A 26283-nucleotide genomic window follows, 5' to 3' on the forward strand; every position below is an offset into this window, starting at 1 on the left:
ATTGGATTTTAGGTTGCACAGTGGACTCCCTGAGCAGAGTGGGGAATAGATGGTTGGCAATTGGATTTTTCAAATAAATTGAAAATACAGAGAAGGTAATTTAAGGGAACGCGGACAAAAGAATTATAATGAAAATGCACTCTGTGTTTTTAATAGAAGAAACAGGGGATTTTTTAAATGAAACCTCAGAACTCCAAGTACAAGTGCTGAAATCCTTCCAATTTGGCAGCTTTGCAGCATTTTGGATGACCATCAACTCATTTGAAAAGGTGGTTGGAAATGTTCACCATCCTGATTGCAGTATTGTGACTGCACAAGGCATTCAATAAAAATATATCGAAGCATGAATGTTATTATTATCCTAGCACACTTGGAAATAAAGAGAATTAAGTGAGGCATTTCAAATCAGTGCGACTAAACCTTTGTAAGAATGCATGCACAGTTAACTTAAGGGTTTGAGTAGCCTATCATTTTAGAAAGTATGGCATTTACATATGCACGTATGCGTCATACTGCACACCGACTGAGAGTTTATTTTTGCAAAGGTTAAAGCCATTGCAAGAGTGGAGAGTTGAGGGATCAGATAAGTGTACGGTATGATTGTCCTTGGGTATGTGATGTGTCCTTTTATTTACACATAATTACCCAGGAGCTTGAGTGCTATAAATAAGACTACATTATACACTATAATAAAAGGTTCAAACCATGAGCAAAATATAAAAAAGAGTGATATTGAGTTAGAGATGACATTAGGATATGAGTTTCTATAAGACTGCACAGTACGTTTAATACAAGAGAAAAATGTTCAAGTAGTTTAGGGCACAGTACACAAAGAAACTGAACAAATCATTCAATTTCGGTGCCGAATGAATCCTTATGGTGTAATTTCGAAAGGAAAATTACTTTAACGGATGAATAAAAGGGTGAATATTAGTTGAGACCATTATGAATGCTCTAAAATATAAAAAGGTCGCTGTAGATAGTTTTAGAAATGTTCAAATATCAAATACGGTTAATTTGAAATACTATGGAAAAACAGAATAATGTAAATAAAGCCCAATCTCTACAAAGCACTTAAAAAAGAAAAAAGATGTATGTAGTTTGATTGCTGTTCTGTCACTGAACCATTTTAATATCCCATATGTTTTATTTCCCTGAAAAGTGATCAAAAAAAACCTCATTTAAGTTTTTAACCCACCACTTGTACACTCTCTCTGACCTTTGAGATACTCTCCCTCAAACTGGGTGACCTCTGTCTGCGGGTGGTGGTCGTAGCCATGGTGGTGGTGGTTTCCATGATTGTGGTGGACATATCGGACACCGCCAGCGGGGTGGCGGAGGTGGTGTCGGTGGTCAAAACAGAGAGCGAGTCCCCGACAAGACGCAGGTTCCCCTCCGCCTGCACACTGGGATCGTTTTCTGCTGCCAGCTTGAGCACCTGGAGACCGTTGTAGTAGAGCCCTGAAATCTGACCCTGGAAGGGCCGATCCTTGTCGTGACCGCCAATTTTAATGGCTGCCTGGCTGTTAAAGATGGTCAACTGTCTCCCTGAAGTTACACAGACATAGAGAAAGCAAGAGGTGGAAAAAAAAGGAAGAGAATAGTGGAGCAGACACACAGAAGTCACACGGGAGAGCTTGCATAGGAACATCATTTGAACCATGTGGGCTTTAGTGATTATAACATCTATTTAAAACTTAATTAGACGCTAACTTTAAAAGGGGGAGGGTTAGGGTATTAGCAAGTTGATTATTTAGACTGTACACATGCAGGTTACAATCAGAGGAGGGTTATGTGTTTACGCTCTTATTTAAGTGTTTTGATTGGACAGAGACATTTTGAATTATCACGATGTAAGCAGAAGGTCCGTGGGTGTGGTAGAAAGAAATGTATGTTATATTGCTGAATCATAGTTAACTCATCTGTTGGATAACTCCAAAAGGCCAACGCGATCCATAACATTGGTAAACCTCTGGGATATGCTTGTTGGGAACGGGTTCTGGTTGGTTTTGGTGGATAACTAATAAGGCGCCCCTGTGTACGAACATTTTTCTAATGGCAGCTTGGGTATAACTAGGCTTGTGGTGATGGGGTTTAACAAGCTCACTCTGTGTAGTCTATTTCCTAGGATCCAGTACTAATAAATACATTCGTCTGAGACAACAGAATGTTTTTTCATTCATCAGTAGAGCAGCAAGAGCAGATGTTTTTTTCCAGGATATTTATTTATCACTCAACTCCAGAACAGATGGTGCTAGGATGCAAGTCTTATGGCTGCTTTCTGAATAGATGGGCGAATTATTAACACGGTAGTGCTGCTATACTTTGGAGAGCGTAAGGCTTAATGACAATAAAAGACATCCCTCCATTACACTGACTTCATCAGCCATCAGGCCATTGATGCATGCTCTGCTCTGGGCGCCATGATTGTTTCACCTCCTGAAAGTGGTCAATGATATCTAATCCAACAGCAGGATTGTCGGCAGCCTCACTGATAAGCATTATTACATCAGAGGAGGGGGCTCCAGTAATGGGCCCCTCTCTGGAGAATACTTATCAGCAAAGTTATTGGCTACAAACTGTGATCTACTTTAACAGCCTGTCGGGGCCTGTTTTGTCCCAGCAAAAAAAAAAATCAGCTTGGGAGTCTGATGTGGTTTGTGGTAGTACAAGATAAGGTAATACAAGATTGCAGGGAACACGAAAGGGAAAATAAACTAATTTGGTGTGATAACATCCAGGAGTTGCTTTTTTTAAATGTTTAGTTTAGGAGGAACGAGACCTGGTGTCACATGTTAGTTTCATTGGTGTTCATCGGAATCTTTCACCCACAAAATGGTAATTTGCTTTACAATTATTCATCCCTTGTAGCCTTGAATTGGTGGAAAAACGTGTTTTTTCTTGGATGCCTCAGGGTGAACGAAGAAAAAAAAAAGGGAAAAGTCTGAATACATTGAGAACGGAAATGGAGGACCCGTTAACTCTTACACAACGCAATCAAATCCAATTCTCATTTATCCAGGCCTGCTAGAAAAATCCTGTTTTTTTCAAAGCGTTAAGGTAACACGGGGTAATTTATTGATGCACTGTACAAATAGTAATTTAGTGGGTAACGTTTTAGTTCCATCGAAACGTTAAACAGCAGATTAATGATTTTTTTATGTATAGAAAATACACACAGTATTTAATTACACACAGCGGTTAAGAGGGACGATAGAGGGTTAGACAAGGGTTATGTTTATTTAGGTATTCGGTTTAAATCTTTGTTAAGGTGCAGCTTATCCACAAGGTTAAGGATGACAAAGAATAAATGGCAAGTACGCCATTCCCACTGATTATGAAATACATTTTAAAGTCCACTTGAAGCTATATTGTGGTAATCATATTTAATAGCCAATAGAGAGTCCAATTAAAACGATGTTTACATCTGGGTCACTTGTCACCCTTGTCTTCTGGCACTGCACCTCTCATGGGGGAGAGTTATTTAGTATTTATTTCAGGGATTAATTATTAATCAGTTTAATTTTTACCTTTATCGAGTAGCCACTCGTCAACTACCCGACCAAGTCTGTATGGGATTCTTTGTCTAGCAATAGCCAGTCGTTCATTATCATAGTGTCCTTCAAAGAATTTGGAGAGACAGATTAAAGGTTAAAGTCTGCAAGCTGAAAGATCACATGGTTAGAAACAGAGTTATAATGCTAACAGGTTTAACAAGTTATCAATTTTAACTCAGCTGTGAGTTAAAAGAACTTGTGCTTTACTTAGAGGTAATATTAATTAGAGTTTAGGCTATTTAAAATGTGCTGCCCTAGTTAGACTTATTTAGTTATTCTTTTAAGCAATGCATGATTCCAATTGCAGTCAAATTTAAAATTATTTTAGGTACTTTTAAAAAAAGAACAAGTTATTTCAGGTAAGAAAGCATTAAGAAAAGCAGCCACTTCAACAATCATGAAAACAGTTTAGCATTTAGACAGAGATACACATTCTGTAGTTGCAGCAACAAAACAAAGCAGTCCTTACAGAGGGTCTCACCCCACTCTTATTCCACAATGTACCTTCATGAGATACTGCATTAAATACAATGAGAGCTGTAGTTGTTTATTCTAAACAAGATTTTCAGACTAAATAAACAAATGGATAAACAGTTAGCTCACCAAAACATACTTATTTATTTAATGCAAAACTACATTGTGGAATCAGGGCTAATAGGACTTCCCCTCTCTATATACCACATGCAAACACAGAAGAGTAATTCATTGAATACAAATGCAGACAGGAAATATACTGTTTGATTCAAAATAAGTCAGTATGAATAGCCCGGTGTATACTAGTCCCATAGATACATTTCATCCAGTCTTGTGCAGATTTAGCACTGAAGAAGACCTGTCAATCATCCGCCGCATGTTATGACTTTACTGTTGTCGACACTATTTATAAACTGCTCATTGTGCAGGGAACCAAATCCATGAAGAGCAGGTTCCCTAGAAACATGTTTGATGCACATGTTCTGCATGAATATGTAAATAAACTGATGCAAACGAACAAAGAGCAGTTTGAAGCCAGCCATGTTGTTGGACAATAACTGAATAAAAAAGGATTAGGATTACAGTTGAAAACGGAAAAGGAGGCAGAGTAAATAAACGGAGCATGACAATTGAATTAAAACTTACCTAGGCAGGTTTTTTTTTTACTGTAAGACTTAATAAAACAGCAGATTTTAAAATATGTGAACCATTCACTGAGCATTTTGAGTTAACAGTTATAAATCCTTATACAGTTAAAAGACATTATGATAGCTTTGAGTTTAGGAAAAACAGCTTCAGAGCAGTTCCTCCTCTGACAATTACAAAGTTCCTTTTGTCTTTTTTGTGAAGGCCTAGCATCCGCAGAAGCCATACAAGCATTTTGGAAACCTGCCCAAGAGGTTATATGTACACTTCACTAAATTACTACTATTACTCTATTTTATACCCATTGCACAATTTTTAGATTTCGATGCCATGTGCGTGTGTGCTTTAAACACCAGCTGGAGGCAGAAGGGACTTGGTTTCCTCCCGCTACGCCAGCTGGTGCACCTGTTCTAAACAAGGTTAATTGGTTGATTGGTTCAGAGCAGGTTAAAGCACAGCCGGTCGTGATCACATTATGTACGTGTTTTTTTTTGGGTCTATGCGTATGTTTGGTAAAAGATGGATGAGCTTTAACCTTTGATACGGGGAAAATCTGTTGGAAAAGTGCTTCTTCTCCTTGTGTATTTCTATCTGCTCCATTTTGTTTATTTGTCTTGTGCTGAATCCACATTGAATATGCAATGCCATGAAGGTATTTGGATTTTCCCAAAACGCTATGCCAGAATACAGTGTGTATATCATATCATTTTTTATATGGAATTCTTAACATGACAGTTTTATCCTCAGGCAGAGTTACTTTTATTATGTACATATTTATGTCTAGCCTAGTATTTTATGTTATAGCATCTGATTAAAGATATAAAACACATACCCATCCACTTTAGAGCTGAGCCTTTTATCAGGCAGAAGACAGCATAAATTCAGCCAAATCCATCAATACGATTATGCAAAACGGACATTATGGTAAGGTCACCTTGTTGGTGTTTACAAGTGGACGATGAATATGGATGTAAGCATGTTCCCAAGAGAATTGGTAATGTCAACATTTTATCAGCTGAACCTACAGCATTCACTCTGGCACAGGCTAATAGATCAACCAAAAAAGATACATATTAATTTAGATTTCCATAGTAATTGAACTGAAAATGTTTTTGGGGCACACATGTACATCTTGTATTTACTCACAGAGATGATGCTTCACTTTACCTTCCTTTATACTTTTCTGATCTGCTACTCTTCTCCCCTAGTGTCTGTCAAACTGGCCTCAAAACCGACAGCGGCTGATGAAAGTTCTTTCATTGCTTGGCGTACAAGACAGCTTGAAGCAAATGCATCAGTTTCAGCTTATTACAATGTTTACACAATATGGTTGTGTCCAGTTGAATGTGTGTGGCAATTTAATAGAGAGCTTACAGAGTGATGAAATAACTAGACGGGAAAGCTGAATTAAAATGAGCCACTGGGTAAATTGCCAATCTTTTTTTTTTTCTTGCAAACAGTACATTTCACAAGTGGTCATTCAAGGATTTGTGTTCGAGAGGCAGACGTGCAATCCTCTCTCGTTAATCCAGACGCCCCATGCCAACTCTCTACGTATCATATAACCACATTGTTATGCCAATCAGTCTTACCTGGTGGATATCGCTCAATAACCGGATTGCTGTCCACCTGGAGAGTGGCATTGCCACCGCTGCGTGTGAAGCGCACTACATGGTACTTGCCGTCATTTACAATGACAGCAGGCTCATCGATGGTGATGTCATCTGTCCCCACGTTGAAGATGACACCAATCTTTCCTTCATCCTGCAGGTGAAAAACAAGGAACGACATGTATTTCACATTTATCTTCACTCCAAAAGTGCAGCCTATAGAGTTTCCGTCTGTCTCAGGGTGGTGGAGCCAGAGACCTTGTTTGAAAGCGTATCTCTTGTGACACGGACAGTATGTTTAGTTGTTTCTTCAGGGTTCGGTATCGTTCCCCCTCAGCGGGCAGCTCAGGTTTCCTGATGTGGATCTCTCCTGACAGAATCCTTCTGCTTCTCTTTTGGTTGACCAACTTTTGCTCCTGCAGCGTCTCCCTCCTCCTGCCGCCCTTCTTTAAAGATCAAAGCTGCTTCTCAAGCCAGCCTTTGGGTTGCACTTATAAGTAACATTGGATAAAAACTGCATGTGGGGGTGTCAGTGCCTATCTGAACTTTGCTCATCAGCCGCCTTGCAGTGTTTCTAAAATGCATCACAAGGTCAAGTGCTAAATGTGTGGAGACATGTGTGTGAGCAACACACAGATCACAGAGGAGCACAATTTGTCACTCTGCTCACTAAGCTGTGCAATATGGCCAGAACGGTTCTCTCCGAATATAGGTATTTCATAGCTTGATAACAATATATCACAACATATAGCAGGTTTTCATTTGAATAACTAGTCTATAGGAAATAACTACAAAGCAATGTCTATTGTTGCTCCCGCTTGTTTGATTTAAATTATTACTATATTTCCAGCTGTACAACGACTATTAAGGTATGAGTAGTCAAATAATAAATCACTTTTTCCCCCATTCACAATACCTCTTATGAAAAGGCAATATTCAGTATAAGCTCTATATATAACTACACAAACATACTATGAGCTGAGCTTGTCTTTGACCAGTTAACATCTATTATTGCTTTGATTTCTCCTCAGCATATTCAGCCCTGGAAAAAATTAAGAGATCACTTCAGCAAGATCATTTTCTCTGGTTTTATTATTTATAAATATGTCTTTGAGATAAAGGACTTTTTTTAATATTTTATTGTATTCTAAAAAATACTGACAATTGGTTTTTGTTCTCATACATGTAGAGATAAAGATTTAAGAACAATTTAACGTGGTCTCTTAATTTTTTTTCCGGAGCTGTATAACTCCTGATGGCAGACAGGAGCTCTCACACCTATTGGGGATTTATTACTATACATTCAGTAGTAAACATGTGCCCACCTAGCTTCTACAGTCTTCTAAAATCTGTATAAAAATGATTGGTAACAACTAGACAAAAGGTGAGCCAAAAAAAGAAAGCTGAACTAAAAATTAAAATACAAATCCTCTTCAAAGTCGAAATGAACACATTTCATTTAACTATCACAAAGCGGATAGAACCCTGTCCTGCTCGCTATTACCAATTAAGAAAACATAATTGTGAATCACGATATCTAACTAGATCACAATATGATTCTACTGTAGTAAATTACCATTTTGAATTATCACCAAGCCATTTACAAACCAGTGGACTGCTACACCTTTTGTACCATGATGAAAACGCACACAGAAAAAGAAATCCTCCAATGAAGAGAGCTCATTAATCACTACAGTCTGACCCAGAACATGACAGCCTGAAGGTTAAGTGTGACAATAAAAGTTGACAGATGAAATTACAATGTAATTCATTGGCACTCGTAACACAGGCAGTCAAGTGGTTATGCAATGAGTGCTTGATGTACAGTATGTCTTAAATGCAGGAGAGTGTGCACGTAATTGAAAAGGCACTAAAATAACACAATATTAATAATAAGTCGTGTAGCTTCCCTGATATCCTTCAACTGTTCAGCTTCAAGGGCCAAAGAGTGTGCAGGTTTTATGTAAACAACCTCTCCTCCCGCAGCTGGTTGCACTATATCACACCTCCAACAAGAGAGGCGAGACGAAGTAAACATAGAAATTGGCTGTTTATTGAAATGAAATACCGCATACTGCGGGGCCCGCATGGCACAGGGTATAGGCAATATTTACTGGCCTTATGGGGATAGAAATCTCCCACACATATAAAATAATATGACTGATTTATCTTTTTCTCGCAGGATTTCAGTACTGCATTAATCAATGAAAGACCCGAAATTGAAATATATAAGGGGAACACTTGGTTTATTTCTGTGATGTTGGCTGCCATTGTGTGAACCTGTCTCAGAATTTTGCTTTGAATGCTAATTGTATGTAAAATCCTTTCAGAAATCTTTTCAATTCGAAATAATTATTCATGCTGACAAAGTTGGTGTGAGTCTGAAGTGTCCTCGGAGACTTTGAATGTCCTATTAGTAATGTCACTTCAATCTTGAGAAACGTTCAACTTATTTCACATTAAGGGGCTCTCTCTAAATAAAGACCTTCATTTTGGAGGTCAGTAACAGGTCGATGGCTCTTTCAATTGTCTTCCTGTCATCGCTTGAAAGTTGTTAGGAACCAAGAATGGATGAAGAAATGTGTTCCTGATTCATGACTCATGAACTACAGCCGGATAATCAAATTCACACAAGTCAAAAGGAAGATGAAAACCTCTTCATGACAAATGTCTGCCTACTCACAGTTACTCACATTGACACTGTGAGTTAATTAATGTCAGCTTAAGTGAGAATCATCAGGGTCACAAGTCATATATTATCACAAGAAATGTATGGTGAAAAAAAACAGATCATAATCTTTTCTGTAGACTTAAAGGTCTCCTTTTATGCTCTTTTATGCCTTATAGGTCTCAAATATCTAAAACACATGTCTCTGACGTGTTTTGCTCAAAATACCAAACACATCATGCATTTTAGCATGTCCGCTATCCCTCTGTTTCAGCCCCGTTTTTGAAAGTGCTGATTCTGTGACGGTCGCTTTAAATTTGAACTGAGCTGAAGTTGGCCACGCCCCTTTGAAGCGTCATGATCTCTCGGTCTGAAGAGAGAAGTTTCTAACGGAGAAACTCAGCTAAACGCTGCCCTGACTAAACACCATATGTTCCAAACCACATCAAGCATTATTTCTGAAACCCTTCTCAGTGTTTACCGCTAGAACAGAGACATTAAATTAATTATATAAACAACAACTCTAAGTCCCTCCTGCAGACATCCTGCACAGAGACACAGAGGTGCTGCGGAGGGGATTCAGCTCACGACTGCATATTGCGGACGATAGGTTGGGACGTGTCAAGTGGTCGGGACGTTGCCAGGAGTTCAATGTAAAGCCAGCCCACATTTCCGATATGACGTCATAACCGCAGCAAATCTGGATCAGCTCATTTGTTCCCCCGTTTTTAGAGATGTGGGTAAGGAGGAAAAGAGAGAGGGTTGTATTTTCTGACACTTTGTGAGTCTCCTTACACACCGGGGACACATATTTATGTATGAAAGACAGCAAGAAGTGCATTTTGCATAATAGGGGACCTTTAATATCTATAATCTCTATATCATCTGTTAGAAATCTCTCTTATATTCCTGGCTCACGTACATCTTTCACACTATAATTGAGGTTTAATCACTCTTCCCAAGCAGCAAACTGATGAGTATTCATTATGAAACTTCAGGGTAGTGCAGTCTCAGGTTGAATTCAGTCCGTGTCCTCTGGACCACATTAACATCTCCAGGGTCCGAACCCTCTTTAACAAAGGAGCTGCTTCCTTTGTGCTTATTTTGCAGCATGATCACAAAATAGCCCCAGAGCACCTTCTGACAGCTGGCAAAGCAACACCGCTGCAGCCCAGTTTTGGTAAACAAAACTTTGGCCTTTTCCAGGTCACTTTTTTTTTTCTTAATGCCCATGAGTTTGGGTATCAAGCTAGTCAGGCATACACTCATGAAAAGCCACATAGTGTCCCACCTAGCTGTTTTGACAGCAGCTCTGACAGAAAATAACCTTTCTCGGAGTAGTCGCTGTTTGAGCCACAGAGCGGGATCTCAATTCATAGTTGCAGCTTCCTCTCATTCATTTCAGAGGAAAGAGATTGCAAGGAAAGGAAGGAGTTATTTATTTTTAGTTATACCGATTAACTAGTTTCTTATAAGCACACATTTTATGAGTATATTGTAATTTTATTAGTCCCTGAATAGAATTTTGTAATGCCTTGTTGTGCATGACTTTATTCAACAAGGCCATTAACAAAGGTGTTCCTCTGTAACCTTCTCATTACTTTATTATTGAAAGTAAGGTTGTTGTTCAACATTAATTATGTTCTTTATATGATTTGCTCAGCGGGGGAGTTATGAGTTGGTAGATTCAAATCAACAGCAGATTATCTTTTCATGTTGTAAACCATCACTGAACAGTAGGATTTCTTTATTTCAGTGTGTGTGTGCTGTAATGGATTTTCTAAGTAGGAAGAGGGAACATCTTTAGAATAGAGAGCCTGTGTAAGTTAACAAGTTAATTAGTTATGAGGCAGATCTGACTTTTTAATGGGGTATTCTAAGCTACAAAGACTTTTAGAGTTATTTTATTAAAATTAAAAATGCTATGTGCATGCTAATAGGCTACAGTGAATGTGTGTGTCCCTTCATATACTTACATTTCTGAGAAAGCACTAAACTGCATTGACTATTGTTCTATGATGGGTTACATTTTTAAAACACAGAGCGGACAGATCGTGATTTCTTTAAAGAAGACAAGCTGTCTATCTCAGTTTGTTAACAGCCGACTGTTATTCTCTGCATAGGACATGTTAGCTCGTACAGGAGCGTCCTCCTCAGAAGCACATAGGGAGCTTGCATATAAAATGATGGCACCGTAATTAAGGATCTTATCGTTCCTACTCCCAAATAATAAAGGACTATTCATCACACTCAGCATATCATAACATAAAAGGAAATAAAGACTATTGTGAAGTGCTTTTTAATCCTGAGCGTGGAAACAAGCGCCTATTCCTTTCTTTTTAAAGCAGATTACTGGATGGAAATGACAGATCGTTATACAAAGTGAAACTTAAAACTGCTCCGTGCAATATAGAGTGAGTTGTTTTCTAATTCCTTTGAACAGTTATACATTTCCCAAACGATCAAAGGCCCCTACTTTAAATGAGTTCTCTCTGAAAATAGTCATTACTGTAAAATATATTTCAGCTGCGGGAAAAGCTGCCATCAAAAAAGGAACTTTCTTTTATAGTTATACTATTTAGTAAGATCAGCACCAAGTCTAGTGGCTAACTTATGTATCATACATATAAAATGAGGAATCCACTCGGGAATACGTACAGAAAGCTGGTTAAGCTCTGCCCTCCTGGTCAAGCATTTTCAATCTAACAAGGAGAATGTATTAAGAAAGGGGCCGCATTATGCTAATTTTCAGCTTCACATTCGTATTTTGTGCTGCTCCTGGGACATGTCTCCATGCTTTAATGTTCAAAAAGCTCTTTATTTTTCTCATACTGCCTGCAGCTCCTCTTTTCCACCCTCCGTCTGAAACCAGAGGCCCAGTCTGCTCTGATTGGTTAGCTGGTTGTCTCTGTTCAGACGAGATAAAGATAAGATGTACTTATGATCCAAACTGGATTTTAAATGTTGGTGCAGTAGTATTAAACACAACAAGGCATGGCACATCTTAGAAATTAAAGAGTACACATAAACAATTTTAAAATATAAACATCTCAAAAAGGAAATAGATATAAACCAGCATTAGAGAGTAAAAACAAAGATATAGAGAGTTGAAGATAAAAAATCTATAAACTGTCTGACAAATGAAACACTATTGGAGGGCCAATTTTCAGGTGTAATTTACATTAATAGTGATTGGAATATTAAATGAAATATAAATGTACAGTGTGAATGTTATCAGTCCAGTTAGTAGTGTGTATATCAATCATAACATGAGTGGGGTTATCCGTGATTGATAACCCCACTCATGTTATGATTGATAAACATACTAAAAGGAAAGGAAAATCCCTAAAGGCCTCATAGGGCCCCTTTAATGTATGATAATTCCACTTCAGTCCGTAGAACTTCCTAGTTTGAATCTCTGCTGCGTAACATTGCTTTGTGTCGACGTCATCACTGTGCACTATGAATCCTCTGCTTCTGATTCAGATGTTTAGCCACTCATTAAAAACATGACCACTTGCATCTCTTTTGTGCACGCTGGTGAATGAGGGTTGTTTTTTATGCACAGAGCGATTCACACAGTTACAATTAACCATGTGACCATTTCCATACAGCAATCTTCTGTACACACAAGTGATGCTTTTTCCTCTGCTGTCTCGATGACGCATTATAAGCACGGAAAATCAGCTGCTATATTTGCAGCAGTATATGCGTTATCTTTTTCTAAACCATCTCTCCAGTGCCAGACTAATGTGACATTTCATCTCACTCACAGAAGCTCTACTCAACTTTAATAATTTAACACCTCACATACAATAATGCATGCTGAAGTGCTTCACGGAATAAACCGAGCACACAACATTTAAGTGCTCGGTTTATTACCAGGTGTTGTTTTGAAGCCTTCATTGCATTTGTATTGTAGTTTAGACCATAAAGATTGATATCTAAGGTGGGTATAATGCATACTTATTCTAGATTCCACATTTGAGAGCCCCAAACCCTTGTAGCACATACAACTTGTTTATCATTTGTTTCTTGGGCCAGCTTTATTCTGACCAGTGTGCCGCTTCTCTCTGTCTTCACCTAGTTTTCACAGTCTCGCTCTTCTTCAATACACAAGCACAGGGAGGAAACAGACTGATAAAATGTAAAATTTAAGCCCTGATGTAGACAAAGAAGGACAAGGAATGGCAACCCGGGTCTGTACGAAACAAGGCGATGTGATTTGATGAAGCACAGTTAGAAAAACCGAAAAAGACAACCTCTGAACTCTGTTGATTCCCCTCCGCTGAGCAGTAATAGGGTGTCAGGGTAAGCAATCTGTCAGGGTGCAAGGATTTGGCAGATGCTGGATAAAAAAAAAAGAACTTTTCATCCGGCTCTGCACGCAGGCAGAAGTCTTTCCTGCATTTACTTGCAACATCTAAAGGCTGGCAAGGTCAGTTTTACATTTTTTAAACAGGAAATACAATTTAGATGAGACACTTTGAAAAACACACAGGGCAGGTTATTTGTACCAAACAAGTCTGCTATCTGTGCCGGAGCCTCATATTATACTAGCGTCCCTTTTTTGAAGGCCACCTTTTTATAGCAAACTCCATTAACTGAATATTAGTTTGTATCAAAATATGTAGTGGACTGGACTAAAGCCAGTGTAATGTATGTCTCCTTTTACTGAAATTGATACATTAAGGAAGGTATTGAGGGGGATGCTGTAGAGCTGGTTCGAGTTTTTCGTCATATCCATCTTTTATATTTAATTCCTTAAATGTGCTAAGTAGATTCACCCCCCTTTTCAACCTTTCAAAATTTCAGTGCAGTTTGGAAATAATTGATGATTATTATCTGCTTCTGTGGAAAGGTTATTATGAAGCTTTCTCTAGGCGGTCTGATAGTAAGGGGCCGACTCCAGTTGTTGTGTCCCGTGCTTTGACAACAGGTGTGATTTTAATTATTACACCACACGCAGACGTTTGACAGATCTCCCCGCTGGTCTCCATCACTGCACATCTGTCCCGTGGCTACGTGCTAAAAAGGCTGATTTCCCTCTAGAAAAGACTCGGTTGCTGGCAGCTGCTGATGAGTCACTTGGCTTCACCAAAAGACACACGTGTTTTTTCACCAGAAAACCTGTCTTTGTTCACTGGCTCAATCCATTGTGTCTCTATCTTGCGGTAGACGTTTATTTGTTTCCATTTTTTCTCAATGCTAGCGCTTTTTTTAGAGCAATTACTCAATTATGCCAAGTTAGAATTATGGGTCCTTTAAGTTTAAAACCAGACTATTGTTATTTATTCTTTATTACACACAATCAAGATGAAGCACCGGTACCCTTCCAGACAGACTCTGCAGTTATCAACACATCTAGGGGGAAGTAATGATGTTTTCCTCCTTTTGGGGTATCTAAAAACTGCTTCTGAGCCATCATTTTTAAAAAAAGCTCTTTTTCAATGTTAGTCACTAGCCGCTTATTTTCAAACTTGGGAATATATTAGTCATTGTTGTTTTAGCTCAGACATTATTTAGCCAACGGTAGATGAGGATCTAAGAAGTTTGTTATTTCGTGTTTGGAGAGTGGACTAGTTTCCATTGTTCCACTCAGCTGTCCATTTCACATTGTCCTGATTTTCCTGAGATCTAAGGAGTTTGTGTTTCTATTTTTCACACTGCTTCTATAATCATTAATATATAAGATTTTTTGTTTGTTGGGTATTCACAGATGTACCCAACAAATAAAAAAAAATAGCACAACAGTGAAGACCTTAATTGCTATTAAGGGTTTTGTTGCCTTAAACAGATATTTAAGTTTGCTCTCAAATATTTATAACATTATTTTGTGAATTTGGATGCAGCTTGTATGAGTCTAATGTCTTGATATACATTAGAAATGACAAAAATACAGCAATACATATCAGACAATCTCTCTGCCTAATAATTTAGTAGCTTCCTGGTTTCCTAGATTTGTATAACAGCAAAGGAAAGTGCAGAATATTTCCTAGGATTACTTCAGATCCCATTATGAAAAGTGAAATTTATGCTTGCAGCCCCAAACTCTGCTTCCTGTGGACTTACTATGTGCAGCTGAAGATAGTCTCCGAGCCCATGGGTGCTCTCCACTCGCACCAAGATGGCGTCCTTCTGCTGAGTGCTGAAGCCCACGGCTAACCGGTCGGCTCGAGTGCTTGGCCGCTCATTGGGGGCCCAGGTGAAAGTGATGAGAGCCCCTCCTTTCCCAAATATGTACGTGGTCCCAGCTGGGGAAAAACACAGACAGAGAAAACAAATGAAGAGTGATTTGTTATTTTGATTTTCCTAAAAGTACCATCCCCAGTATGAAGATGAGATTCAGATTCTTCCTCTCACGACAGCCAAACCCCACCCTTCATCCCACCGCTCTGACACTAACGTTCATTTTTCAAAATAAAGCAGTAGGCAGAGAAAATACCAGGCCGGATGATTTATTAAAGAGGTCTGCTTTGCTCTTAAATCACAGTAAAGTAGCCTCATTTACAAAGTATGATGAAGCTTAACATTCACCGATGAAAACAAATTACCAGAGTTTTTATCCTGATTCCACATGGCTCTCCCTGCAGACAGTGAGGCATAGCTTTGCCCGAAAATATTTCACAGACACAATAGTAGATATTTCAGGGTAAAGGGGCGTCATTCTAAATGTTCCTCCAGTGAAAGTAGAAAGTACTCTCATCTAAATGTACTTAAAGCAGCGACAGTAAAAGTAGTCATTGTTTGATTGGTCCATTTCAGTATAATATCTCTGATATGTTTTATAATGATTGATCATTAAAGTGTTCTCAGAGCTGGTAAAGGTGCAGCTAGTTTTAATGGCTTTGTATACTGCAGGGTAGCTGCTGGATTTACTCCAGGTGAACTAAAGTCTGATTTAAGGGCTGATTATATTTACCATCATTAATCCTAATCTGCCTAGCAACTAAAGGTGTTAAATAAATGTGGGGGAGTAAAAGTACACCATTAACCTCTGAATTGTATCTCAAAATGGACATACTACTTGTACAGCGATTGAGTAAATCTACCATTTAATCGCTTGATGTTTATTGTTTTTTTTAATTGATTTTAAGGGGAAAAAAACATCTTGTTTTTCTTATTTAATAAAATAAACCTTACTTCACATTATCAATCATAAAAAGCACTAATGATTTCTTTAGTCAGGTCACATAATGTATCAACTATTCTCCAATATAAATAAAATATAACTGACAGCAATCACCATTCACCTTGTGTCTTCATCATACCATCTGATCTCTTGGGCAAACACCGTGTGCAGTAATTGCTTCACATATCAAGCTACTTTTTATTTGAAGTGTATTCTGAACTGTATACATTAAAGTTTAAAGAAATAGATTCAAACCTGATTTAAATTCATCCACCTGCTCATACAGTGTCGAGCAGGTTTATGGAAAAGCGATAGAGTCTGCTTTAACTTTTATAAAGAAAGTTATTCACCTGCACCCAGAAAGATTTGGGTGTCCTCGAGATAAAACGGCAATCTGGTGTTAATCTTTAATTTACAAGTCTTGCTGGAATCGCTGAGATCCCTTAAATAATTCCATGCACGCTGGTGCTTAAATCCATTTCCTGATCAGCTCGTAAACGAGACACCTTTTCTTATAATGTGATACGGTTTATTCCTATCCCCTCAGTCACCTCAGATGCTATGATTAAATTTGAATTAGCAGAATTATTTCATTCGGGTGAGCGCAGCAAAATCAGAGCAATTATCCATTTTATAAAGAGCATGCAAGTTTAAGTCAGGTCAAATCTAAGTTAGCTTTCTGATGGGATGGATGTTCTACCGCGGGTGTTATAGACTGCAAAGAGAGGCAAACTGCTGCCGCATCGCCATTACGTTACAGGAGAAACAATTTTCTTTAATAGTGCACTGCAGATTTGGGACATTCAGGGTTTGTTTTAACACCTGAAGCCTGAATGTTGTTTTTACCACAGATTTTTTTTTTTTTTCAACACCCGAATCTCTTAAGTGGAGTGCAGAAAAACACTTGAGGGAAAATTGTTGCCTCAATTTCAATGTGGAGGAAAACTTGAGTACTCTTCGGAACGCTTTAATGGCCACTCAGCACACGGGTTTGTTATTGACGGGATCTAACTGCTTAGCCGGATGTTCCTTAATGTCGAACACTTCGGACTTACTTTGACTTTAATTAAAATAGAAGGGTTTGATTCAAACCAAAGACTTTCTGACAGAGGTAATCCTAATTCACGCCTGGGATCGGCAGTTAATTCTGAGTCGCTGATGTTAGTTACATCAAAGAGTCTTAATGAGTGGTTTTATTGGTTTCTTCTTTTGAGTTTGCCCTCATTTCTGCTCCTTGTGTTTAGTTTCTCTGTTTCGGAGTTTGGATCGTTTTGCTTTTGACACCAGTGTGATGTGGATATTTGGACACAAGATTACAAACCAATGCACAGTATTCATTCTAATAAACTAGCCGTGCGTAAAAGAATACTACCTGTGTGATAATGTAATTGGAAGCTTTCAAATAGTACAACAAAAAAGAAAACATGAAGCTTCACACAGGCTATAATACCACATTTCATTACACAACCCTTAATGATTTGTCGTGAAACAAACAAAAAAGCAGGCAAGCCGTAATGTTGTCAATCTCCTTATTATGAGACCCAATTTCACACTTGATCTCATTTCAAATTTTACTATCTAATAAAGCTTTCAACACAAATTCAAATAGGATACTCAGGAGACTCAAACCTCATGAACTTTTTATATCCAATTCTGGATATCTGAAACCAGGCCTGCTAGATCATTACACACACTGCATTCCTCAAAGTTGTGAAGGAAAAATGGTCTCTGTTAGAAAAAGAGGACCACTTCAGACATAGCTACATGTAAACTACTCAAAGATATTTTACAAAAGAAAACCACACGCGAAAATCATGAAAACATGTGCAACATTATATTAGAGAAATGTAATTCTCAAGTGAACATTTCAGATTAAATTAAGACACAAATCACAGACAATTTGACTCGCCAAGTCTCCATGCGTCGAGACATATGAACTATTTGATCGCGTTCATCTGATCAAAACACTTTAGGATTATAGAAGGGGTTTCATAAGGATTCAAATACTGTGCATTGAGCAGAATTAACAACATACCCTTAAGATGTGGCTATAATTGTATACAATAATTATTAATGACAATAACAATTATTATGAGATGTTCTTTTTGATGGTGTCGCCCACAGAACAGATTTATTCTACCAAGGTAACATTTTCTTTATCGTCCAATTGTCCGATCTTGAATTTTCAGGGACTTCTTGAATCTGATTTTAATTATTTGTCTAATTGGCTCTATTTAAAGAGGCTATTAAGACCAAACTCTAGTTGGCAAAGAGTTCCTGATTACACTACATAACGCAGCCTAAATTCACATAAAGGCGACTATGGTATACGTCTTAGTTTGCACATATTTCACAACACTATTAAGAAGACAACGTCTTCTTTTGATGTGCACGAAACATCTTGCTACTGAAGATGAGAGCTGGAGTGGTATGTGCGTTGCCGTGAGAACATGAGCAGACTGGGACAAAGTCAAAGGGTGAATAAAAGGTAACACGCACCCTCGTAATGTGCATCATGAAATATGGAGTGCTAATGCACCTGCAGTAGCATCTGTCTATAGACGGCAGCAGCTCCTGCATTAGTCATAACGCTAAAGCATTTCATTACACCTTCCTGCCTTTCCTCTTCCACATCATGCTATCTGCTCTCCGTGGCACACCTGCATCAAGTATAGCAGGCGGTAAATCAGTCTTGTTAATATTAGGACTATAAACATTGCAGTCCTTTCCCTTGCAGCAGCTCTCCTCTCTCCCTGCCGGCTATCTCACGGGAGCGCTCTGCTCGTCTCTCATGGCCACACATTGCATCTGTGGTCCAATAACAGCGCTCCTCGGAGATTCTCCACTGCTATGTGTGCTGTATATCACATCATCATTAGTTAGGAACCTTGGTAGGTAATTATACTGTGCGCAGGCATTGTTATACCCTTGATGCATGCTATATCATTCATGAATATTACATAGGCAGCACGGTAACATATTCACTGTAAAATGGAATTGTTGGCATACTAAAGCCCTCTTTGTTGGTCAAACACATTAGGGAGGTCAGCAGTATCTGCTTTTTACAGGCTTTATGTAAGTGAAGTTGAACCAATTCTATGAAGCAGCTATGATTGCTTGTCGTTGTGTCTTAATAGGTTTTTACACAACAAATCCAACAGTATAGATTCTTTGTTTGTGCCAAGACTCATGCTACCCACACAAGCATCCTGTCCTATTCATTCGTGCATTCTGAGCCAGCTGAATACACGAGAAACGAGGCATCGTGCTCATAGGACTCGCAAACTACACAGAGACGCTGGTGATAATATGCATCACACAAAACCGTTTGGACGTGAAAAAGTCCCCCCTGAGCTTCTTGCTGTAAAAAAGTCGACAATTCTTCTTGCATTATGCAGTGAGAGAGTATTAGCTATAATATTAGTTATCATGGCTTTTATGAGCCAGAAAAATAGTCATGACTCATGGAAGGGGCCACTACTATCAGATGTAACATACAAGCCCAAGGTAGTGGAACAAACTGTAAATTATACAGACTCATAAAGAAATATGTATTGCATTTTTGGTGATTATGAGCCCTGCAAATAGAGTGTAAATTCATACTTGAGTGCTCATAGGGTTTCTGAATGGCCTTCAGTATACAGTATACAGTTTGCTCTGGAGGTATTACACAAACACAGTTCAACAAGAGCACTTTACTGGAAAAACAAAACTGATTGATTAAGATTATGAACTAATATAAATCCCTATACTGCGAGCAGTTTCGCAGAAATGGAGAGTTATGGAGAGATATTAAGTTTGAATTTATCGTCTGACTTATGGCATCTGAGGCGCACTTCTTCCATGGTCTATTAAATAGGGCTCAGTGAAATGATGAAAATGAATGGCGCAGCATAAAGCCTGACAGAGAGGACTTATGATCTTCAAGTTGTTGAAATTAGAAAGTGGCATCACATACAGCGAAAACAGAGTTCAAATCAATCAATTCACCTGAATTCAATCAATTAAGAGCCACACTTTAATTATCGTGAATACTATACCGTATAACCGCGGACCGTTTTATAGCTGAATGGCTTCCTCGGCTCTGATAAGCACGGCATATCCAGGCTGTCACTTCTCAGATGTAATGTCTTCAGCTCAGAGCGCCTCAAACAACTCCCACTTTCTATAATAATGTTAAGGTTTTTCTCCATATCAACTTTCAGATGATTTTGGTGATCCAAACTCAAATGCATTTCTGAAATACTGCAGTAAGGCTTCCTCTTATTGCCAAAAGGCGCAGCGACAGTTTCCAGAAATGATCCACAGCAGCTTTTACGACAGGTAGTCGCAGCCTTTATTCTTTACAGCTTTTCAGATTTATGTCTCTCGGATAAAAATGAAATTCTGGAATATTTGTACGGTTGTGTTAGTTGTCTTTGTTGAAATCAGCTGGACTTTTCCTTACTGCCAAATCTAGCTGTATTACATTTTGAAAATGAACCCCTGTAAAGTGGCTCTATTATGCTAAATTACAGGTTTCTATTAGTATAAAAGGCTTCCACTGTGATATGCTTACATTTTAATGATCAAAAAGCTCTTTATGTTTCTCATACTGGCTGTGCTGCAGCACCTCTTTTCACCCTCCGTCTGAAACCACAGCCCAGGCTGCTCTGATTGGTTAGCTGGCTGACTCTGACTGTGATTGGTCAACCACTTAGAAATGCCCCACCCATTAGCCTTTCATGTACAATGTGTTGGAGCGCTAGCCAATAGAAGCACAAAGGTTATATAATGATGTCACTATGTTACGGAAGGAAACAAAGGAGTCCAATGGAGGCGTTTCAGGTCGAAACTTTGGGATTTTAGCCTTTGCCGACCATTTACATGCACAGAAACCTTTACAACACTACAGGAAAGCCCAAAAAGTTATTATCCTTAAGATTTTCACCGACTCAAACACTATTTTTGTTTCAATAAATCGTTGTTGTTATTTCTCACAGTGAGTAATTAGCTCGATAAATAGTAGGTTTCCTTGTGAGTGGGGTAGTCGTCCATTCTCGCCTCGCCACAGGTAGCTGTTTACAGGTCTTGCGAAGAGCTATACCACAGGTGTGAATAAAGCCTTTTTGTGGTTCCTGAGGGAGCTCTTCTACATTTTGATATATTAGTTGGGTCTAAAGAGTAAACATTTTGGAATGGAAATGGTTGGTCACCAGACTTGCTGCCCAGCTCTGGATGAGAAAAGCAGCTACAAGCTAAAAACACCCAAAATTGTTGTTGGACAAGATGCACTGTGGGTATTGTAGGCACCAGGTTTTAATGAGAAAGATTATTATGTAAAATAGGAAACTCAACATCTCTGGTTCTGCTTCATTGATTTTAATATTTAAAACTAATACCGAAAAATGTTATAGGAGTTTTCAAATGCAGTCGTATTTTTTTAAGTAACTGCTGCTTCCAATTTAAATAATTCCACAGGTACGACAGGAGTGGATTCATGTGAAGTAGAGCAATCATCTGCCATTACTATTCGAGAATGTGACTTAATAAATATGTTTGAGTGAATGAGCTGTTAAATAGCAGATCTTCTTCAGTTGTATTTCTAACAAACTAATTGCTCAAGGAGTGTTTGCCGTAGTGTGGAGTCACAGTGATTGGTGTCATGGTAACCACGGGTGTCACGAGATCATCTTTATGTTCAATGACATATCTGAAAGCTGAGATTCTGAAGTATGTGATACTAAGCAGTGAAAGCGATTCTGTATTTCTGACTGGAAGCAAAGGAACACGCATGATGGTGTTTTGAATCTTGGCAAAAACCAAATTATAACGAGAGAGTGGTTTCTCGGCACAATCCTCACACCTACATTTTGTCTTCACAATGGCTTGAGAGGTTTCTGTGCAGCAGGTACATTAGCTGTTGATGAGGCACTTCTGCGGTACTCTTTACAAGCCATTCAAATATTCTACTCATGGCTCATCACTTCTTTACTCGCAAGTCCTTACAAGAGAAACTTTATCTGGTGAAACGCCTGCAAGTTTCCCTTGCAGCTTTAATACATTATCACAAAATGGGGGAACAATAAGATTACTGCTTTCCTTTACAATAACAGAGACAGAATCTTTATATGAAGATCTCTTACTGGGAAACAGAGGCTTACAATATGGTACAATGGTAGAGCGGGGCGTTGGCGATGTTCGTACTGAGAAAGAAACATGACTCTCTGTGCTGGAGTCCATGTAATCATGCAACGAAGTGTAAGTATGCCCTTCACTGTTCAAATTGTTCCACAGGGGCGGGTTTACAAGACAATGCAGTTCTCTTACCATCCCCCATATACATTTGCAACCATACTGAAGACAACGCTACTTAAAGACCTACTTATGATGTTCATGTCAATTACACAAAACATTACCTTTCTAATCGAACAAATGGTGAGCACTCCTTCTTTGTTCCCTATGAATGACCTCATTGAGTATTTTTAGCTGCCACATGCAGTTCTATAGCTCGCTCTGTAGGGCTACAGAGCGAGTGTAACATTTCCCCTACCTTTTGTGGGCAACAGCTTCAGTCTAGGAGGCTGAAACTGGGCATGGTGGTCGAGTGTTTGCTATGTGAATGCATGCAGCGCTTGAAGCATGAATGTGATCGCAGCTATTGTGAATTTATTATTTATGATTAAAGGTATCATAGGTGTGATTTCTCTTCCAAAAATGCTTTCAATTAAGATACTCAACACTGCGGTCTCTCCTTATGTTATCGGCATTTTAATTTCAATAGTATTACAATGTTCTATATGTACTTTTACTTGAGCAAAGGATCAGCCCATGCTTTTTTCCACGTCTCAGTTAATCCATTATCCGTTACAGTGACTGCTTGCTTCTTCACACTCGCCTGTTTGTTCTGCTTTGCTGCAGATATAGAGCAAAGCTGCGGTGACCTTGGTTCATGATATGTGCGGCTGTTTGCCTTGTCCACTTTCCCCCCCCCCCTCACCGTGTTGGCAAAAACTCAAAATGACAAGTGCAATCAATGCGTTTGTATTGGGTTACTGAACAGCAATGACGGTGATGATAATATAATAATATCAGGTATGAAACTCAGGTGGGAGAGAATTTCTATTAAGGTGTTTGTTATTGCTTGTATGAATGATTGTGTGTGAGTGTGTCAGTGTGTGTGTGCAGCAGGTAAGGTAATATGTGAACTAGAACAAACTGAGCCCCTGATAGACCTTTTGATGCCCCTCTCCATTTTTGATTTTCCTTTCTGCAGATCAGAAATGTAAACACAGCGTTTCGTCTTACTGCAGGGAGGGACAGGACAAACTTCCTCTTTCTTTGGCTGTTACAGTAAACGCATTGATCTAAGGAAAACATGCTTTTAAAGAATATCGAGTTCTGCTCAAAGATATCTTGAATTAAAGAAGCTCACTAAACCGTTTCCTCCACTCGAGACATGTCTCTGGAAGCATTAGCAGCACATTTCCTACAGCCAGACAGTTCTTACACCAACATGGGGGCCCTGGAGAATGGAGTGCAGCAGATTCTAACTGAGTGTGTTGAACATGAGGGGTGTGATGAGGGGTCAGCTACAGTTCAATCGCTCTTGAATTTCTTGAGTTTTTGGACACTGAGGGTATATTGGCTAGCTCTCTTGCAGTTTAATGGTAGGGGGTTGGTTTGCATTGCATTTACTGAGTCAACCCACAACTAGCTGAGAAATTGAACCAAAAAACAACCAACAAGCTATCAAGTCGCTGCATGGTAATAGTATTACCGTAATACAAACCGTGGATGACAGTGAGCCCATTCGTTACATAACTCGTTGGGTCTTTGGCTTCGCCTGATATGAGAAATTGTTCAGTCAATTTGTTAGCGTTCGTAATAAAGTCCTTGTTTATCTGGTGCACTCATGTAGGGTATTTTGTTTGTCACATGGAAACATCATTTCTTATTCATAACAACCCAGATACAATGCCTAAAATGGATTTCATCTGATGTTCAGTTAAACTAAAGGCAAGTGTAGAAAATAACATCTTAAGCAATTTTGTCTAGCTACACTCGAGGCCTTCACTGCAAATCTTTGACGTCATTTTTTTTTACGTAAAGAGAAGGAGAAGGCGGAGGAGGAGGAGGAGGAGGAGAGGGGAAGGAGAAGGAGAATGAGAAGAGGAAGAAGGAGAAACCTACAGAGGGTAACTGTAGGAGCAGTGGGCTGCCATTATGTAATGCCCCCGGGGAGCAGTGTAGGGAACGGTGCCTTGCTCAGGGACACCTCGGTAGGACTTGTTCCTTTGGGGACTTGAACTGGTTCCCAAGGCAAGTCCCTATGGACTTCGCCACCATCGACCATAAAATCGAAAACAAAACAAGAGGTGTAGTAAGTTCCCACGGACCAATGGCCACTGAGCTATAAAAAGGGATTAAGGAGGACATTTGAAATTGATTGAGTAATAATTGAACAAATTGATTTGCATTGCAATTTCTTGTATGTAAACACTACGTTTAATATCATCAATTCATCTGCTAATTATTTCCTCATTAAATTGAATACTTATTTAGAAAAGGCTAGAAATAGTAAACAAATCTCATTTCAGTTTACTGGATCAAGGTGATGTTATCTTATTAGGAGTCCAAAGCCTAAGGTTAATAATTTTCATAACGATATTAAACCAAGGTAATCAGCAAGTGAAGCTAGAACCAGTGAATGATTCGAGGTTAGGCTTAAAATGACTTTTAAATCAACTTTACAATTTATTATAATTAAATCCAAATGGCTACAGATTACTTTACTGGATATTGACTAATCAATTAATGCACTAAATCATTGCAGCTCCAAAGAATTGGCATTCTATCACAACTTCAATGCCTCACTGGTGACTAATCATGGTATTTCATTTGGTACTTTTCACTGTTTAGGGATCTGAATGACTCTTCATAGACGTGGTTAGATTATTTTGTGCTCATTATTGAACCAGTCTGTGTCTGTGGAAGAGCGTGCCACATCCAGTAACCAGTTTAGTGCAATAATGCATGCAATAACTTGTGTTTAGGATGAGGAGTGTGAGGCATTGCAGCAGGGTAGGTGGCCTATAAATAGCCATAGCCCAGGGGCCTCTAGAAGTCTTTGACTAGCCTTGACACACACACACACACACACACACACACACACACACACACACACACACACACACACACACACACACACACACACACACACACACACACACACACACACACACACACACACACACACACACACACACACACACACACACACACACACACACACACACACACACACACACACACACACACACACACACACACACACACACACACACACCGCTTTAATAAAGCAAGTGTCTGACAAATGATAGCTTAGCTGACATCATTTTGGCTTGTGTGGCAGCTAATGAATTCAAAGTTGGATTTATTATTGAAAGGGTTTATGCGTCTGTGATAATGGTTACATAACTCAGAACATCTTGCCAATCAATGTTAACTAATCTGCAAACGTATTCTACACAGTTATTATGGCGAAGTGGCATCTTAAGCACTGCCTGGACCATTTCTGTTGCAGTAAATTGATTTCTTGTTCTGAAGCACACACTTCAGAAAAACGTACAGTAAGACATCTACAAAAGAGGTAATTGAAAACGTATCAGTGACTTCTTTGAAGTGTTTTTTTATAGGCCTGTTTGATCACAGGCTCTGCCGCGCCTGTAAAACCCTGGTCCAGAATGATATAGCTATTATAGCGCAGATGTAATTCATCAAATTTTTAGCTCTTTTGCAAGTGACAAAACTGCTGTGATGTTAAAGACACCACAAATCCACTGGGCATCTTTTTATAGGACATAAAATTGAGTCTTTGGACAGAAATTTGAAAGTGCAAATAAAAAGGAGAAATGACTTTGGTGTGAACGCTTTGAAAGAGCCAATTGAAGGTAGCGTGACCATTTTGATGCAGAGTGTTGAGGATAGGTCAATACTTTATATCCCTCAGTTAAAATCGCACAATGTTCAATGCACAGATTATTGGAGTTGGAAGAAAATGTTGTGATTTCTGCTTCCTGAAGCAAAACAACGATTGTCTCTCACTCTAACTATGTACATATAATTGATTAACGCCTGTTGTGATGCGCCACTAATTACAAAGTACTGTAGGAATCACCTTTGACACAAAACCGGCTCCATTACAGGTTTACGCTA

General features: G+C 38.9%; 1 protein-coding gene across 1 annotated transcript in view; it reads right to left on the bottom strand.

The window, feature by feature from the left end:
- Positions 1 to 26283, bottom strand: part of LOC134872611 (neurexin-2-like) — a 116864-nt gene that overhangs the window by 3982 nt on the left and 86599 nt on the right. Inside the window, exons 17-20 of the mRNA XM_063895991.1 lie at positions 15027 to 15208; positions 6269 to 6440; positions 3531 to 3620; positions 1220 to 1548 (exon numbers count right to left, since the gene is read on the bottom strand). Of these exons, the coding sequence (XP_063752061.1) occupies positions 1220 to 1548; positions 3531 to 3620; positions 6269 to 6440; positions 15027 to 15208 (773 nt within the window). The remainder of the gene's footprint in view (positions 1 to 1219; positions 1549 to 3530; positions 3621 to 6268; positions 6441 to 15026; positions 15209 to 26283) is intronic.

The sequence above is a fragment of the Eleginops maclovinus genome, chromosome 11 (genome assembly GCF_036324505.1).
Source record: "Eleginops maclovinus isolate JMC-PN-2008 ecotype Puerto Natales chromosome 11, JC_Emac_rtc_rv5, whole genome shotgun sequence".
In the NCBI taxonomy this organism is placed as follows: domain Eukaryota; kingdom Metazoa; phylum Chordata; class Actinopteri; order Perciformes; family Eleginopidae; genus Eleginops; species Eleginops maclovinus.